General features: G+C 41.8%; 1 protein-coding gene across 2 annotated transcripts in view; it reads left to right on the forward strand.

Moving 5' to 3' along the window:
- Nucleotides 1-295: 295 nt before the first annotated feature.
- GABBR2 (gamma-aminobutyric acid type B receptor subunit 2) overlaps nucleotides 296-19,827 on the forward strand; it is a 977,761-nt gene continuing 958,229 nt past the window's right edge. Inside the window, exon 1 of one of the 2 annotated variants that reach the window (XM_059724473.1) lies at nucleotides 296-995. In XM_059724473.1, coding sequence (XP_059580456.1) covers nucleotides 660-995 — 336 coding nt within the window. In that variant the 5' untranslated portion in view covers nucleotides 296-659. The remainder of the gene's footprint in view (nucleotides 996-19,827) is intronic. The other variant, XM_006266752.3, reaches the window with a different exon arrangement.

A 19,827-nucleotide genomic window follows, 5' to 3' on the forward strand; every position in this document is an offset into this window, starting at 1 on the left:
AGGCATCCTAGGTGCAGGCCCAAACCCGGAGGCCTGGGGTTCGGCTGCCCCCCAGTTTGGCCTGTCCTCAGCCATAAGGCCCTCGGCCCAAGCGTGTGTGTGTGTGTGTGTTGGGGAGCGAGGCTCGGGGGCACCGTGCCGCCGGCAGAGCTGTGCTTGCCGCGTGCTTCCCCGGCCGGCCACCCCACCTGCGAGTCCGGCACCTGCCCGCTCGCTCCCCGCGGCGGCACGCACGGCAGAGCCGAGCCGAGCCGTGCCCCGCCCGGCGGTGGGCTGTGCCCAAGCCCGCGTCTCCCTCCTGACTCGCGCGTCTCCCGCTCCGCAGCAGCTCTTCCCCGGCGCGGCTCGGCGGCGGCGGCGGCGGCTCCTGGATGAAGCAGCCGGGGCAGCCTGGCGCGGAGCCGCCGGCCGGGGGGGATAGCGCGCCGGCCCAGCCCGCCGCCGGGGCCCGCTGCCGGGGGGGGGGCAGCGCCGGCCGCATGCGGCACTAGCGGCGGGTCCCTGCTGCGCCTGCCCGCCTCCCGCCCGCCCGGGACTCCTCTTGCTCGGGGGCTCCCCTCGGCAGGGGCTGCAGCGGCTGCGCCATCGCCGGAGGCAGCCCGGGCAGAGGCGGCCCCGCGGGCGATGCGCGCCGAGTGAGCCCCGCCGCCCGCAGCAGCATGCCGCCCGCGCCCCGCCGCGCCCCGGCCCCGCGCCCCGCCGCCGCCCCGGCCGCGCCGCTGCTGCTGCTCGTGCTGGCCGTGCTGGTGCTGGCGGCGCCGGGCTGGGCGCGGGGCAGCCCGCGCGGGGCGGCCGGGGGGCTGCCGGCCGACGCCGCCGCCGCTACCGCGCCGATCTCCATCATGGGCTTGATGCCGCTCAGCCCGGCCGAGGAGGACCAGAAGAGCAAGATCGGGCGCGGCGTGCTGCCCGCCGTGCAGCTGGCCATGGACCAGATCCGCAACGAGTCCCTGCTCCACCCCTACTTCCTCGACCTGCGCCTCTACGACACAGAGGTAGGGGCCGGTTGGCCGGCCGGCGGCGGGGCCAGAGGAGGGGCTGCTGGCTGCGACCCCCCGGAGCGGAGGCTGTGTTTATACAGCAACAGATGCACATCGGGTGTCCCCCCCCCCCCCCCCGGTGTTTGGGGCTAAACGCGCTGGCGGGATGCGGCCGGCCGGCCGGGGGTGCCCCCTTCCCGCGCTAAGCCCCCGGGCCCTGCCCTCCCCGCCTGCTTCCAGGGGATCCGGGCAGGAGGGAGTCGTAGCAGCTGCGTGTGCCGCGAGCACGCACACGCACTGACACACGCACACACACATACACACAGATACTCTGACACGTGTGCATGCAGACACGCACACAGATACTTTGACACGTGTGCATGCACACACTGACACATGCAGACACACTGAGACACTAACGCACACTGAGGCACTGACATGCATGCACATACACACATAGAGACATTCTGATGCGCACACACAGGGACACTGATATGCACGCACATATGTACATATGCACTGAGACACTAACACACGTGCACACACTGAGCCACTGACATAGGTGTGCACGCACACTGAGACACTGATGCGCACATGCACACACATGCACACACTGAGACATTGACACATGCACACACGCACACGCTGAGACACTGACATGCGTGCACACACACACGCTGAGACACTGACATGCGTGCACACACACGTTGGCACAGGCACAGGCCAGTTAAGGAATGCAGGCACCGGTCAGGGGGCATCGGAAGCCAGGCCAGCAGGATGGGGAAAGCCAAACTGGTGTCACAAAGAGTTAAATTTGCAGCTTCTGCCTGTTTGGGCAGATGCCGCACACACCAGTCCTGTGGCATCCTGTGTTCCCGACCTGTGTGTTTGGGGTTGTGGGAGGGCACAGAGCAGGGAACGCTGTCAGATTTCACTGGAGGAATTTTTCATTCTCTTCACCTCTATAACACGGATGTGAGGGCTTGGAAGAGAAGGGGAGGGGGAAGGGGGCTATTGCCCCTAAATGTGGTTTGGTTTTGGACGCAACAACAACTTCCATAAGCATGTGTTTGCAGCAAATAACAGCTGCCTCAGTATTGAACCTTTCCTGAAGATGGCAGTCACTTCTTGTGTTATGCTACTGCCTGCCATGCATTTCCAAGACAACCCTGGTAAAGTGAAGGGCTACTGAAAATCTTCCCTTCTGTAATTTGTCTTGAGAAAACCCCTGCCTTCCTGCACTCTGGTCCCCACAATCTGACAGAAATCAATTGAGATCAAGCGAGCACAGGATGTTTGAATCCAAAAATTATTTAGGGAGCCTTTTGTTTTAGAGCTGCTGCTTTTCATTTGCATCAAACTGTCTTTTTTTGTGTTTAGCATAGCTCTTTTTTAGCAAAGCAAAATGCAAGGAAGGCTAATATCACTGAAGATCTGTGAATAATAAAAAGACGTGCCCCAGTAGCATTTTTTGTGTTAATGCATCCGGTATATTGAAAGGGAGCGTAGACCTCATCAGCATATGGTAGTCATTAGTTTCCCAAAGAAAAGGAATACCAATGAATTATGAAATGATAATGAAAAGGATTATGGGGAATTTTCTGAATGACAACACTGGCTTTGATAGCAAAAGCGCAGCATTTGCTAGAAAATACAGTTTCCTTAATTCAGTCTTTGCTGCAGTATTCTATTTCAGCTGGTTTCTCTTGAAGTTAGGATTATCATAATAACAAAATACCCAAAGGAAGTAGGCAAATATGGACAAGATTTCCTTTCTGCACACAGCAACTAACATTTATAAAATGCTGCACTTCATTTAAAAACACTTTTGAGATTTAAATATATGCCTGTTGTTTATTAACACAAAATGAACTGCCTGAACCAAAAGCAAGCACTGAAATATTTAGGGGGAAAAAAATCTCCATTTCTTAGTGGCTGAGTTAACAGGCTTTGACTAGGAATATTTTTACTGTTCTGTACTCCAGAAAAATCAAGACCTAGGGTCCTGTTATAAACATGCTTTGTAGCTTTGAATTCTGACAGTAAGGGTGATCTGGGGAGACACTGGATATCAGCTAGTTCTGGATGCTCCTAATGTGTTAATTCGTCTTAATATGTATGAGAGTTCATATGCCATCCTATGACCTCTACACTATATATATGAAAGGCAGGGTTTGATTGGGAGAGTAAATGTGCTTGTTTCAACACATACTTTTGAATGTCTTTGAACTAATGGTGACAGAATGAGGTTATCATCTGCAGAATTAATTAGAATGAAGAAATAGCTTTCCTCTCTGATATACACTGACATATAGATATGCTTTGTGAATAGGCCAAAGTGAATTTTAGACTATCTTAATAACATGTTTATTGTATTAGCATAATTGTGTTTAGAAAATGCACAGCATATTTTGATCACTATTGCATGCTTTGTGGTAACAAACAAGTTAGGCCCAGATCCAAAATGGGATTTAGCAGCCCAATTCCTATTTCGAAGACCCATTGATGACAGATGGATAGAGCCAGAAAGTAAAGGCAGGACAAACTTCGTTAAAGCGCTTTACCATTGTCTTTTGCTGTACACAGAATACAAATGGAGGAATAGTTCATTCATAATGCCCATTCAGATCTTGACCTATCTTCTGAGACTGCCAATAAGTATACTGTCAGCTGGTTAGACTGGGAGTCCTTCATTCTCATTATATAATCACTGACCAGGGAGTGTGCCTCTCTTTCAGTAAATTATAGAGATTCGTGACATCATCAGCTCTTAAAGGGAAACATGAAGCCTTGAGATCAGGGCTGGAGAGTAAATGAAAGATTGTGATTTCTGAGTATTTTGTGACACAGTATGAATATATTTATGACACTTGAGTGCACATATAATAGTGATTTGGAATCTTGAGCAGGTTTTTTAAATAAAAGTTAAATAACGGTTTCTGCAAAACCTTTCCAAAAAACCCTTTTAAGGTGCAACTTGTTGTGTAAGGATGTTGTCCATTTTACATGATGTCATAATTATATAAAAAAGCTCATGAAATGTAATTATCTAAATTAATTCATGTTGGATTAGTTTAGTTTGTAGTTAAATATGCTTACTTATATATTCATATGCTATTCTAGCAACTTAAATAGTGCTGTTAAATTAATGCTTGTGATTTCTCTAACTTTGTATAGAATACATTTACTTTAAGTCCAGGGTTTTAAATTCAGGTGACTGCAGTATGCTTTCGTAGTTTTGCTATGAATAGGCAAAGAGGAAAGAAGACCTAGGCCACCTGAGACTGCCTTCTGCTTTCTTGTGACTTGATAGACACTAATCCTGAGCCTCAAATTTGGGATGGATGCTGGCTTTTGTAATATTAGCATTTTTAGGGCATTGTTAAGTTTTCAACTGTGGTGGGTTTCATTAATAGCATTTGGGAAGAAAGTGTTTTTAAGGGATAGAAATGAATTCCATCAACATTTAAAGGAAAATTCTTATGTGCAGATTAATTTATATACACTGTTTACATTGTCAGGGGCGCTTCTGGGTTGATGAAATTCCAGATGACGGCTTGACTGTTTTTATAGAGGAGCAGTCCATGGCTCAGGGCTAGCTCCAAAAAATTTGGATTTTCCTGAAAAGACACACATTTATCTTTCTTAGCTAATGTATATATTTTTAAGGTCTGAAGGGTCTATTAGGATTATGTAGTAAGACTCTATGAAACCCAGCCCATAAATTACACACCAGGATTCCTGCTCTATCCCAAATATGATTTAGACTGTATTTTTTAAAATTATAATTTGTTTAAATATTCCAAGTGGTAGAAGGTTTTCTATATAGTTTGGTAAGTTTTCATTTTCTCCTCATGGCTCTATGGTTTTGTGTTAAACCATAAGATGCAAATCTTATTTCCATTTTGAATTTTGCTGTTTTGGACTTCCAGCCACTGGATTTCATAATAACTTTTTCTGCTAGATCAGAGAATCTCAGCTTTTCCAAGTCTCTCTTGACCTCTTTCATATCTAGCTGGGATATACTGTAACTGGGACCCTTTTGCCACATAGCAATATAGAAATGGGAAGTTGGCCAGCACTTTTGGACACATTTGTATGACCTTTCTGGGGGTTGCAGTTCCTTGCAGTGGATTAAAGGGTCTTTTAGATCAGAAACATTCTTCCAATATAGAGATTTACAGACCATTCCTGTTAACACTGGGTTTGCTAAGCTAAATAGTGTGAGCTGCTTTAGTATCTTGGAGTAAGAAAGATTTTTCCAGCGTCCAATCATGTGTGGCTCTTTCCTAAGCCCCTCCAATTTTTCATCGTAGGCTTAACAGTGTGGCCATGAGAAGTGGATGCAAATTCCAGCTGAGCAGTCACCAGTACACAACCAGGATGCGGTGGCCCCTTGGGGTGCCTGGAGATCTTGTATAGGGTGCTGTGGAGTGTCATGCAATATTAGCACTGTTAAGCAAACATACGCAATTCACAAGATAAACCTGGGGATTTCAAATAGGAATACATAGTATCAAAAGCACTCAGACCTGTTGTGGTCTTTCTGAGGTCTTTGTAGCAGCAGAATTACTCTATTATTTTTCTGTAATGCAAACAAATAAAAACAAACTAAGACCAAGAGCTGGCATTTTCTGAGTCTAAAAAGGTTGAGAACCATTGCCCTAGTGCTATGTATAGAGATCGTAACACCTGCTTTGATCTTTTTTTTTATTTCTTTGTTAATACATCCAAGTATGTTGGCCCATTTTGCCAGACATTATATTGGAAGGTCACATTCACCTTGTAATCTTTCAAGGTTACCTAAGCTTTTTCAGAATCTCTGCTTTCCAGAATACAATATTACTGTCAATTATGTACAGCCTACATTCTTTGATCCTATATGAATGATCTAGAACTTAAATGTATTAAAACACAGGTTGATTATGCAGGCTTTATGTGTTCTGTATCCCTTGATGTTAATAATATATCTTCATCTTTTTTTATACTCTGCCAATCTTTATATCAGCTGCAAATTTTATCAGCAGTGATTTTATATTTTCTTTGAGATAATTGATGAAACTGTTGAATAGTTTTGGGGTGAGATTCAGAACGCCACTGAAAACCCTCTTGAAATCTGTTTCTGAATAATAACCTTTATTACCAGTTACCACCTTACATTTGTATTATATGTGCCATATTGTTATTGAATAGTGCTAGTTTTTCAATCACAATTCCATGTGGTATTGTCAAATGTTTTATAGAAGTTATGTCAACACAATTAGTTTTAATAATTAGACTTGTAAATTTGTCAGACAATGGCATCAGGTTTGCTTTAGACCTTTTTTTGTGGAGCCCTGTTGATTCTTATTAATTAACAGAATCACTGCTGGGGCAGTGCCTGTTTTTTTCCTGGGTTTGGATTAAACACTAAACACTGTGAGCCCAATTCATCGTTGTCCTGCAGCCTCTTTTGCTGTCATAGCCCTACTTATTATTGTACCATTTCCTTCATAAATTGGTAACCCCTGTAGTGTCCTTAACAAGAGGAGATTGGTTTTGCCCTTCTGTTTTCTCCAAAGTCATTCCTTGCTGTAATCCTGGTGTCCATCAGACACTCTTGTTTTCAGTCTCCTCTACAGCTTCTGTGATCTACAAAATTTCTTAGATGGAGCACACACAGAATAGGCATCTTTGTAAACATTTTTCATCCCACACCCTCAGGGAAATGTTGTAAGAACTCCCCTTTGGGATGTTAATTAGCTTCCTTTCCATTGTTTACTGTACCTGCCCTAGAAGACAATTTAGTGTTTGCTTAGTAACCAGACACTGACTTGATATTTTTCTTTATAAATTCTACTCAATATGAAATGTGACACTTTGAAAGTTTAAAACTCAAACACCACAACATTTCAGTCATTCTTATTTTTCAGACCTTATTAATTTCAGATATTTTTACTGCCATGCACTTCAAGCATTACCATTGGGAAATATATTAAATATCTGCAAACATTTACAGAGCATTCATACTTTCCACTTCTGTAGAGCTTTTCATCATGAGATCTTAAAGTACTTTACTATCACTAGTGATTTCAGCCCCATCTCACCTTGTGGTATTTGGGAAAGTATAAATATCTATTTTGTAGAAGGACAATGGAGGCAGGAGGCCCAGTTCTCCTCTCTTTCCTTCTCTTTCCCTCTTCTAGATAATTATTTCATACTGGGGTGGTGAGCAATCTGACCCAGGCAGGTTAAGAACTTACTCAAATTCACATGGCAAGTCAATGGTGCATCAAGAAACCATATTGAAAGTGCCTGACACCCACCCAGCCCTGGGCTTTAGCCATCATTCCACTCTGTCCCCATTCTATAACTCAGATGTGATAGTTTACTGCTCTACTTGGGGTATCAGGCAGGAAAAAAGAGTTTGGGGGTGGGAGGGGGGGCAATGCAGTATACTAAAACATGCAGAGTAGTGACTGTTCTTTCAGAAGCAATACACAAGCAAGCTGTTGTGGGAGATACAATAATCTGCATTCTGCACTGTGTACAAGTCCACATTTCTAGTTTAGTCACTGCTTTTTCTTTACTGAGTAATTGCCACACAAATTGTGATGGGAACATCATATGTAGCGCATATTCATCCTTTCATATTTTCAAAATAGAGCCTATAGTTAGACTGTTAAATCAGTGGTCTGTTTTTCAAAATTCTGAGTGATCTGCAGTTCTTCCTGACATCAGTAGAACCTGCTGGGTGCTCAGCACTTTTAAGAGTCAGCCACTTATTTCAAATAAGAAATGACACTATGAGAATAAGGCCCAGAAATGTCACGTATAATTGAGAATGAATGCACTCTTTGTGTCTTACCTTAAACTTTTAAATTGCTTGGCTGAAATTAATAAATTAATATCTTTTAGAATAAGGTGTAAAGTCTTGCAACTAAAAATGCATTTGAAACTGTTGCACATCATTCTACCCCCAGAATATAAAGGATGCAGGGAATTCATAATTTACACATAAATTAATGTACATTTTAGATATTAATAGGTATAACATATCAGTCAGTTCCCTAGCCTATACAAGGGGCATTTTTGACCATGGCAAAAAAGCTGTTTTTTGGTGAAGTGGATAAAATTAGAGTTATAAAACTCTATTGCGTCCTTTTAGCCCTGTTCTTCAGGCCGGATCCATGCTACCACATTTTGCTTGCACAGTTTTGTGGGTCAGAAGCTGCAGTGGTGGGATCCCTGACCAGTATGTGTACAGCAGTAAGTTATTGTTATTATTTATTTATATTTATATTATTTCATCAGCTCGGAGCCCTATCATGGACTAGGATGGGAGTGTTTCAGGCACTGTGCAAAAATGTACTGGTAAAGTTACTGGTAGTTTAGCTCAAGGGGGGTGGTTTTACACAGGCCATTGTTTTTGTTGAGTGTTGAATTAGAGTGTCTACTTTTAGCAGAAATTTCTTCCCAGATAAGAGGTTGTAGGGCATAATCAGGTCCCCTCTTAGGCTTCTCTTAGGTCAGTGATTTTTCAGTCTCAGGTGCTGTAGATCCTCTTTTAAGAGAGCTGAATGTGGAGAGGGTGCCATTCAATATTAGCTCTGTTAGGGGTATAAACACTTTGGGTTACAAGATGTATCTAGAGATTTCAAGTAGGAATTCATAGTTTCAAAAACATTCTGACCTGCTGGGTCTTTCTGTGTTCTTTGCAACAGAAGAATTCCTCTTGTTATTTTTCTGTAGTGAAAAATGAATGAAAGCTAAGAGCTGACGTTTTCCAAGGGGTGCCTTTAGTTTAATGAGGAGTGCCTTGAGTCTAAATAGGTTGAAAACCACAGTCTTGGATAAATTAACCTTTCCCTGTATAGTGGGTTTTTCAGACCTCAGATCATTTTTGTAGCTGTCTGCTGAATCCATTCCAGTTCTTCACCATTCTTGTCAAAGTGCTGACACCATAACTGGATAAAGTACTTCAGGAATGGTAGGACTGGAGTATAGCCATGATTGTCCAGAAAATATGAGAGGCAGTAAGATTTTTTTTGTTTTTTGATGATATCTTTTATTGGACCAGCTGTATACTTCAGAGTGATATTAGACAAGCTTTCAGGAATGGTCTCATTAGTGCTATACACAGTGGTAATATCAGCTTCCTTCACCGAGCCTCCTACTCAGCAGGGCGGATATGAATCTGAGCTCTGCCCTGCAGGAGGGACACTTCTCCCGCCAGGCTAGAAGAAGAGAGAAGCTGCATCTGGGGCAAAAACAGATTCTTCTGTTATGCTTTCTGGCCTACAATCAGGTTCAATTGCTCTGGGTAGCTGTGAGGGAAGTAAATGCTTAGAAGTGCTATGTCAGCTGTCAGCTGTTTTCGGTTAACAGCTGGCTACTGAAAAGCTGAAAGGCACACAGAAGAGTTGTCCAGGAGTGGCTCACTCTCAGTATTGCATCCTGTCTTGGCTTGGAAGGAGGATGAGCCTGGATGTGGGAAAAGAATTTACCCTCTAACCTAAATTATATTAAATTCCAAAAGATTGTAAGGGATTCTGATGACATGCAAGGCTGCTGCACTGTGATTAAACTGATCAGTGAAAAAAAAAAAGGGAAATCAGAGCTGCTCAGGAGAAAAGTAGCAAATGATAATCTAACATTTCAGTCTGGAGCTAACATTTCAGTCTAGATTGGGAACATCCCTGTAAATGTTAATGAACTGCACTCAGGAGGGGAGAAATTATTGTGTGGGAGGCAGGACAAAGCACACAGCTTAAGTATATATAGTCAACCTTTAACACGGTTTAAATATGTAGTCAACCTTTCACATGAGCTAATAACACTTAAAATGATTTGTATCTCAGAAATACAGATTAGAGGGTCCAAAACTCAATTTGAAATGTTATAAGCACAGTGGAAATATACTACAGCAGAGACAATATACTTCCCATATGTATTACATAAATTTGCAGGGAAGGTCTTTCCACCACACCTTATCCCTTCCCTAAAGCCTACTCTGTTATACACTGTGGTAGAAGTTTAGTATTTGTGTGTACAACATCACTAAAAGAAGACTAACATTGTTCTCACTTGGACCCAAAGCTGGAAATTAGATCCAGAAAAAAGTGATTATTGCTATCCTAAAGAAAAATCAATAGTGTATTTGTGAAATAGTGTTGGAGAACAGTAGGCCTAAAGTTGAACAGCCTACCCAATTTCAAATTGAAGCTGATTTGATAGTTTTCATAATTATAAAAGTTATGAAAATTTAATTTCAGAATTAAAAAGTAGATTTGGGAAGGAGGTATAGTAAATGGATTTATCAGATTGGGATGTCAATGTTGGCTGTTATTATGTAGTGCCTTAATGCAAAAGTCATTAGCAAAATCAGTTGAAAATATTCTTTTTAAAGTTGTTACTTAGGTGTAATATATGTGAAACACATTATAGCCCCGTTATAACAAACTCTCAGGAGACTGGGAGGAACGTTCATTAAAAGAGGGTGTTCACTATAGTAGTATTAGTCAGTTTGCTGCATCATAATGTAAAATTGGTTCCTGCTGTTGGGATTGTTAAAAGTGGGGAATTGTTACAAACAGGGTTTGTTATGATGGGGGTACTGTCTATGCTTTACAGGTGTCAAACCTGTGATAAAGCATGTTCTGCTTTTGAGAGAAAAATCTGTGTGATCATCTACCTCTGTGGCTAGTTAATTCAGAAAAGTAAAGATTTGTGGGGATATATTCTGACATGCACTTTCCTGAATGTTGACAGGAGGAATCCTATGTGTCTGAAACAGAAATATTTTTCTCATTATGTGGCAAAATGTTTATGAGAGGACATGTAATACATGATCTTGTTCATCACTTTACTGGTCACAGTTAAATGTGGCATAGCTGAAGAGACTTGAGGCTAGAATGGGTAGAGAACAGAGGAAGTCTTATTGAAAGACCACTTGTGTATCCATTGCATGAGATCATGCATGCAGCATTCATGCTGAAAGACCTACCCGCATACAAATCTCAGCCCTTTACTGCAGAAAATGAACTTCAGTGCCACTGGGATACAGTTTCCCCTGCACATAATTTTTAAAGCTGATCACATGATTTTTGAAGATGTAGTGTTGGAAAAACTGGATACTGACCCTGGTAAAGAAGGTTCCACAAGGCATGTGCCCTGTTTAATCCCATGTCACCCTTCAAAAGAGGCCTTAAGCAGGGTTTAGGCCTTAACCTTGCTTTGGCTCACTCTTCAATGATGAGTCTAATCTTAAGGTTGATTTTTCCTAAACCATAGAAATGAGAGATGGAAAATACCTCTCAGGTCATTATATCTGTTCCCTGCTGGTACAGAATTGTTCCATCACAGCATGCTGTTTGGTATTCTGACTAGCTAATGTTCTACATTGCTCAGTCATGGGAATTCGATCATCTTATGTTGGATTTGGGCCCAACCATGTGTAGGGCTGCGGACACATAAAGGGGAATAAATCACTTATCCCCCACACAGACTCTCCTGTATAGCCTTGCTGCATTGTGGCTTTGGGCAAAGGTTGGTGGGGGAGAGCGGAGGCTGCAAACCAGGTGCTCTCCTTATTTGAGCCTGGAAATGGCAGGGGCAGAGTAGGGGTATAGGTGGACTTTGGTCTTCCCTGCACTGGTCAGCAGAATGGTTTGGTGCAAGGGTCTGGAAAATGTAATATGCTACTGGTCAGTATTAACAATAGACTAAGGCACATTTTCTTCTCCGTCTCCTCTCCAGGGACAGTGCAACTATGCATCATCCCTTTCATCAAGGCTATAATACTTTATTACTTCCATTTGCAATGTTAGAAGTCGCAACATTATTTTATTATCATCATCATCGTTTATGGTTTGTGCATCGTGTTACACAACGTATAGAATGTAACTCTATAAGGCTGGGAAGTTCATTATTATAAATGATTGGGGAACCCCCCCCCCCACCCCCCATGAAAAATGCTGATGTGTCAAAATGATTTTTTTTTTTGTGAAAAAGGAGAATTTTAATAAAGTTTTTTACTTGACCATATTTTGAAAAAGCTCTGACATTATAAAAATGTTTTGTTTTGATGCTTTTTTAAATAAGGAAATTCCAGTGTTCTTGTTCTTGACTTTTTGGTTTGAAATTTTTAAGCTAATTATAGTAAAAATTGTTTAAATGTTTTAAATTGTTAACATAAAACTTTTTATTTAAAACTTTTATTTTTATTTTTGGGTCAGGAAAATTTTTGAGATTTTGATTTTTCATTTCAATTTCATTAGGAAAATATGACAAAATCTCCAATTTTCTCAGGTTGGGAAAACATTTGCCTTTCCTTTCTATAGTGGTTACCCTAACAGCACATCTTTTTTTTTTTAGATAAATAATCAAGCTTACCTCCATATTTGCAGAGCTATCTAAACATATCTATAATTACTATAGTTGATTCTGGGCAAGTATTGCTGATGCGAAGGTAGAACTATTTAGATAGTAGCCCAATCACCTGTCAAAATTTAAGGGTGACCTGCATTTGCTGTGTGCTAAAAACTTACATGATTAACAAAGCTTTGGGTATTCAGGAAAAGTAAAACCAGGTCTAAGATGTTCAACTGTCAGAGCATTTTTTCTTTTCTTGAGGCACATGAGATACTATCAATATGCAATACTGCATGTTCTCTGGGTTTCGCGACGTAAATTGAAACCATGACTGATAGCTAATGTATACATAATAAAATAAGCTGAAGCAATAGTGCGTACCTGATAGTGTACTGAGGTACTGAAAATGAGATTTCAATATACTAGCATTTTGATCAACTGATAGGATATTGCTTTTTAAAAGAATGATTGTACTAGTTTGTTTATAGATTTGTCAACTATGGATGCTTATTTCTGCTACAGAAATGTCTAAAATGACACATTTAAAATTAGACTTGGCAGAGCAATTTGCCTAGAGATTATTCTTGTGAAGTATTGATTCACAGCACTGCTGTGAGCAGGATTACTGTCCAAATTGGAAAAGCCAGCCGTGGAGAGCTCTTTATCCCTTAATAACAATTAGCTCCTTTCTTAGAGGGACACAGCTGACCAAGGCTAAAGAAAGCCACAAAATGTCAGGCAGCAAGAGAAGCTGAGGCCTGTTCTCTTTAGTGATGAGGGCTCCAAGGGGAGGCAGAAAAACAGAGAGAAACACAAAGAAAGATGCTTTTCTGGAAGTGGAGAATGGACATTCTGGCTATTTATGTGCTGCTAGTAATCAGATGCTCTGAAGAATGGGATCGTACTCGTCTTTCTATTCTTGGGCTTTTACCTGTCAGTTACTCAGCTGATCACAGAAACCTAACGGCAGGAGTATTACCTGCTGTTCATTTAGCCTTGGAACATTTATACAGGCATTCTTGGATTTTGAAGAATTATGAACTCAAGGTAGTATTCAAGGATACTCAGGTATGGCTATATACGTATTGTAGCTTATGTACTTTACTTGTGTATGATCACACACACATACATTTCTTACTGCATTTTCAGTCCTCCATGTCCTGGGGAATCCCACTCTATGGTAAGGCCACCTTGGTCCTTGCTGAGTGTGGCTTTTTCCCAGAATTTGCTTGTTAGTTGGAGCTGCAAGAATGGAGAGGAGCTTGACACATAGCCTCTCTTTCCTGATATTAGCAGCATTATTCATGGGAGGTGGGGAGGGCATACATCCAGCCCTCCACTCAGCATTTCAGATGCAACTGAGGAGTAAACTTCTTGTGCTGTTTGCTGAGATGCCAGGCAGGTGTTTCCCCCACCTTCTCTGCCAAGCACGGAGCCCTGCTAATTTCATCTTCTTTCTTTTGACTCTCTCTCACTCTTTCTGTTTCCTTGGGTGGTAGCTCCACAGATCAACTCCCTCTAGTGCTACCTGCGCGTTACCATGGTTACTTTTAATAACAAAATCAGTGTTTGAGGAAGAGAGAACTGTGCTCTGTGTGTGTTGCCACAAAAGGCAATTAGAGTCCATCAGGCCTGTAAGGAAACTCTGTTTTGCTAGACCAAAGGACTGGGGGGAGAAGGTGAGGAGAAATCTCATTTAGGGCCCTGGAGGAATTAGGTGTAAAGGAGGATGAGGGAACAACTGTACTCATCACGCTGTAAAATGTGATTAATTCCAATTTTTGTATCCTATCTGTAAGATGATGGAACATAGCAGGGGAGATGTTTCCCTTTGCAGAGAAAATTCAAAGAAATGCACTTGTATATGTTGGCAGTTAAATAGTAGAACCTGTCGTTAGTGGAACGTCTTTGACACAATGAAAGAACGCGATGCCAGAGGTATTGCAGGGCAGCTCCACTCCTGGGGTGGCCTCACAATGCCAGGGGCAGCATCAGCTACTGCAGTGCCAATCACTAGTGGTGCAATCAGTTGCTGGTACAGTCATGACTGTGTTTGCACTTTCCACCAAAAGTGGTGCCTGGGGCTGCTGCCCTGGTCACCCCCACTCAGTGACACTATTATGCAATGCCCACATATTTGAAAGAGATCTGATATGTAAACCAGGCCCCCCACCCCTCCACACCCAGGGCAGAGCACATTTGCATACTCATGCTTTTATTCGTGCACACACACACATGCACATCTCAGTACAATATATTGTTGATTGTATATGGCTCTCAGTATCAAAAAAAAGTTTGCTTATTTGTAGCTTTCAAAATATCTAGAGTTATACCTTTAGCAATTATCTTATTAAAGATTAGACAAAAGGTGTTACAGTGTGTTTGTGATGGAGGGAAAGTATTCTTTCATCCCTTGTCAAGGCTCCAGAAAATTATCAAAGGAAAAATTTGTCATGTAACAGGATCAGCACTTCAGTGTAATTTTCAAAGTGCTTAATTTAAGCTAACATGATTTCCTTGTGCAACAAAGTTGCTTTGTATTCTTGGCTCTGTGTTTAATTATGTAACATATCTATCAATACTATGCCCATTAAGAGAGTTTTTGTTTTTTAAAATTAATCATAGCAGATTTATTTAACTGTTTTAATTATTCATTTTTTTACAACTTTAACTGAAAATAAAATTGCTGATCTGCAACCCTGGTTAACTAATATATCTGAGAATAATAGGGTAAGCAGCTGAAGTGCTGTACCATTTCAGTTTAAATTATTGCACAAATCCAGGGGTGGCTGCAGGCTTTTGCATAAAGACCCTAGTGAATGAAGCCTCCCAGACTGGGTAATCTATAGGGCATGTGTGCCTCCCAGACATCTTGCACTTCCCAAATACAACAGGATGCTGCTGTGATTGAACAGGAGGGATTTCCTTTAGGTACAGTTCAGTCTATGTGGCCCATGTGTTACTAAACCTCTCTACTGATTCTTCTAATTAGTGCACAGTCATGTGCCTCTCGTGTGAAAACTAAAACTGAGATACACCAAGCTCTTTTATAAAGCCACCTTAATTCTGCTTCCTTTGTGTGTGTGTGTGTGTGTGTTTTGATGGTCTCTAATTCCATGTACCTGTACTGTCTTTACCCACACGGATGTTATGTAGATTTTGAACTGTGGAACTAGAGGTCTGAAGCAGAGACCCCTAGAACTTGAATGAAATGTGTAGCTGGTAACAGAGGTGGGTTGTAATTCTTTATCAATGCCTCAAGAGAGATGTGATGTGAATTACACAATGGCTAGTGAGGTGGTCATGGAGTGGGGGACATCTGGATTCCTGACTTCTCTTCCTGGGACTATGGAACCCACACAGGAGTATGGGACCCAGCAGCAGACAGACTAGATAGGTACCTAAATTTGGTATATCCTGAGAAGTGATGCGGTGGAGTAAATGAGATTTGACTCCATTACATTAGACTTGTGTCTCTATTCCCAGCTCTGCCTGGGAAGTGATCTTGTGGAACCTTTTGTCTTATTTGTAAAGAAAAACATTTAAAAAATGGGGGAGGTTACTGCAATTATGGGTCCATGAAGACTTCATGCATAGGGATTATTAAATTGATCTTCCAGTTTGATGGCTGAATTGGATTTTACTTTTTTTTTTTTTTTGATGTTGCTACTAAACCAAAAACACTGAAATTATTTTCTTTTAGAAATCTGAGGAGATTTCTCTGAAGAGATTTGAATCCTTATCTCTCATATCCTAGGATGGTGCCATAAACGCCAGTCTGTAGCATAGTCTGGGGATTCTCCCAACTCTCTTCAACTTCAAACAGATACTGTGAGCCTCCCTCCGAACTAAGTGTCCTAACCAGTAGGCTAAAGGATCATTCTTGCTTTCTTAATGACCACTTAAGTTTGTTGCTGAAAGTGGAATATCTCCAGCAGAAATAACTGGAGGAGCTTCCCTACCAGGATACCTTTTATCCTGCTGGTTAGGGCAGTACCTGTAAAGTAGGAAACATTGATTTTAATCCATTTTCTGCCTGATTGCTTGTATGGTTTTGAACCAAGTTCTCTGACTCTCCTTCGACTCCATGGATGTCCTAACCATTAGGGTGTAGGGCATTCGGGTATCAGCCTCCTTCAGTCTCTCCTGTTAAGAGCTCTTCTACTTTGCATAAGACATTTAAATAGTCATAGAAACAGATGGTGAGATGAAGCCTGTGCTTTCTCTATATATTTTATTTAGCTAGTCTATAAATGTCTATATACCCTGCCTTCTGACTAACTTCAGATTAACAGGCTAGCTATCTCTCTTTTTTATAAATCAGACCATTTCTCCAGGAGATGGGATGCCTTAACTCCAGCCCCTGCTTCAGTGCCAAAAAAAATTTAATATTCACTGAATGGACATATTTACTTCTCATTTTCATTCATGAGTAATCTGCATTGTGAAATGCACTGTGATATTTACAGAAATCAGTGGCAGAGGTGGGACAGTAGCCTATAATCTCCTAGTATGCTGCATAATGCTCTTATATAGCCCAAACCATGTTTTTGGGGGAAATTACTCTTTGTAGACTCTTAACTGAGATGAGGGAAGGCAGTTAGTGGCCTTGGTTTTGTGTTGCATTCTGGTTAGCTGCAGTGATGATAGTAAATAGGGAATGTGGCTTGAATGTACAGTCGACTTAATTCTACCATTAGGTTATTTTTATCCTTTTTTTTTGCTTAGTTCATATGGGCATTTGATTACTTACATGCTGTGCTTCAGAAATGACAAACATGTACAGTTCTGGAGTGTTGGTAGCTTTTCTGCAGTAGCAAATGGGTCCAACATCTGCTGGTCTCTATATCAGGGATCTAAAAAAATGATACCTGTGTATAACAGAGTTTATTTAAAGTATGTATGTTTATTCTTTTAAAGAAGCAGCAACAAAACAGTCGCATAAAGTGAAGTTGTACAGCAAATTTCTACAAAGAAAATGTGTAAACATGCTCTTATCCTACCTAAGGAAGCTTGTCTGCTTGAGACTTAAACTGCAGTAAACTGAACTATTACATTAAGGTTGCTTGAATTATTTAACATTGGCTTCCTTTTCATGCATGAGTGCATGTGTTCAACAACGCTTAAAAGCAACTTAAAAAAATTAAATAAAAGATATTGACTTCATGCAATTATTATTGATTAGAGTTCTATTTCAGAAGTTAGAAACTATGAATGGTTGGATTTTTTTTTTATGTGCAACTGCATCGAATATGCAGCCCCATCTGCATAAATAAAATCACATTTGATTTCTTTTGGAATGCTGTATGAAGCCATCTGCACAGAAAAGCACAGAAAACAAAAGGGTCTTGAGATTCAGAGAGCCTGTGTTTCAGTACACATTAAATGTAGTCAGAAGTATTATTACCTTGGCACAGTGAAAAAGCTTTGGCACAAATTGGTATGTGAATTAGGGTCTTCTGAAAGTAACCGAAAGACTATGCCTTCAGTTAGTCAGTTCACGCTATCTAGTAATTCAGATGAGCAGAGTTTCATATTTTACCTCTTAGAAGAACTGAATTATAATGCCATAGACATTTTAAACTGTGAACTGAATTGCACTTGTCAAATGTTAATTCTAGCCTTCCCAAACTGCCATATTACCATCCCCATTATTAGAATCATCTAACTGAAAATACCAAGGAAAAAGTGCTCTGAATCTATATTTAAAAAAAAAGAAGGAAAATGCCACTGTTGTGATTATTGGCAGTTGTTCTTTGTTTTAGGAATAATATATTTTTAAAAATAAGTTGATGGGGCCTGTCTAATTGCCTGTTGGCTTGTGCTCTGTATTACTGTCCAGCTTCCATTTTATTTCAGGATTTCACTCTTTGGTGCAGCAGAGGTTCAGTGAAGAGGCACACAGTATATTTTGCATTTATTGCCTGAGTACAATGCTATGCGAACTCTCTCCAGTTGGCGTTCTTGTTAGTCTTCCTAGTGTGGAAAGATCTGATATTTTTGTTCTTGTGAGGGAGTGGGAATCTGGGAGTCAACTCCTCAGCTGTATCCCTGCTGGGCCACCATTTATTTTCTTTGGAGATTGCATACTGTCCGGTGCACCAAGGTCCATCAAAGCACACCTCCTTCATAGTGAACCCCCGTGGGACCAGGAGAAAAAGAGGGTGTTTGCTATAATAGAATGAGTCAATTTGCTGCATCATAATAATGAAAAAATCAGTTCCTGCTGTTTGGATTGTGAAAAATAAGGGCTGTCATACACAGGATTGGTTACAATCACATTGTGCTGTATTTTAGCAGGGAATATTGGTCTAGTTTCTCTTAGCTGTTGATGGAAGAGGAATAGATAACTTAGTATGTGCAAGTAGTTCCATCCTTAGGTCAGGTGCTCCATCCCTGAAACAGCTCAGAAGTACAGGTAGAACAGGGACAGGCAACTCCTGGCACGCGTACCAATTAGTGGCATCTGGAGACCTTTTCCTCAGCATGCCAGGAAGCATTCAAGGACATTGTTTAAAATATATATATATTTTAAGTTGCTGCACTGGGTTCTCTGGAGCAGCCACCGGTTTCAGCACTGCAGCAGGCACCGGGGTAGAGCAAAGAGAACACAGACGGGGATGCTGTTTGCATTTTGCTGACCCCATCCCCTGTCCCCAGGCTGCGCCCTCAGGTCTGGCCTAGCCCCTGAAGAAGATCTGTGGGTGGGAGAGACTGGGACCTGGGCAGGCACTGTGGAGGGCCACTGTGCTGGAGGCTCATGGTCAGCTTGGCCCTGAGCACTGTCTGCAGTGGCTGCTCCTGTGGCTGGGCCCCATGGGCAGACCCTTGCACTGGGGGCGGCTCCAGCTGGCAGTGGTGGGAGACATGGGCAGCAAGGGACACACCCTCTTTCTCTTTTTCCTATTATTCTGTCTTCTCTTTCTGTCTCTCTTTTTTCTCTTTCTCTTCTTTTTCTCTCCCCTCTTTTATCTCTTCACTTTTTTCTTTTTTCTTTCTCTTCTCTTTTTCTCTCTCCTCTTATCTTCTTTCTATTTTTTTCTTTCTCTCATCACAACATGCTTAATAAAAAGAATACACAAGAACAAAGGTAGTATATGAGGTTTTATTTATTGTCACCAGGTTTAGATTTTTTAGAAAACCTGTTATTTACTGTAAAAAAAACAAACAAACCCCTAACCCCCCCCCCAAAAAAACAAACCAACAAACAAACGTCCCAACAACTATGTAGTGCATCCTGCCATGTACTCCCTCACCCCATTTTTGTTTTTCTGGCATGCCAGCACTCCGGCACCTTACAAGATAGAGACTATTGTTTTTTGGCACTCTGGCCAAAAATGTTGCCTACTCCTGACCTAGAAGGTGGTTGCACTTCTCCCGTTCTGAGACTGGCTCAGAGCCTACTGTTTTGCCATCACTATGCCAGGCTATAACAGTGCCCCAAGCATCCATAGAGTAGCTGGATCTGCCTGGGCCCCCTTGAGCTCCCAACATA

The sequence above is a fragment of the Alligator mississippiensis genome, chromosome 3 (genome assembly GCF_030867095.1).
Source record: "Alligator mississippiensis isolate rAllMis1 chromosome 3, rAllMis1, whole genome shotgun sequence".
NCBI lineage: Eukaryota > Metazoa > Chordata > Crocodylia > Alligatoridae > Alligator > Alligator mississippiensis.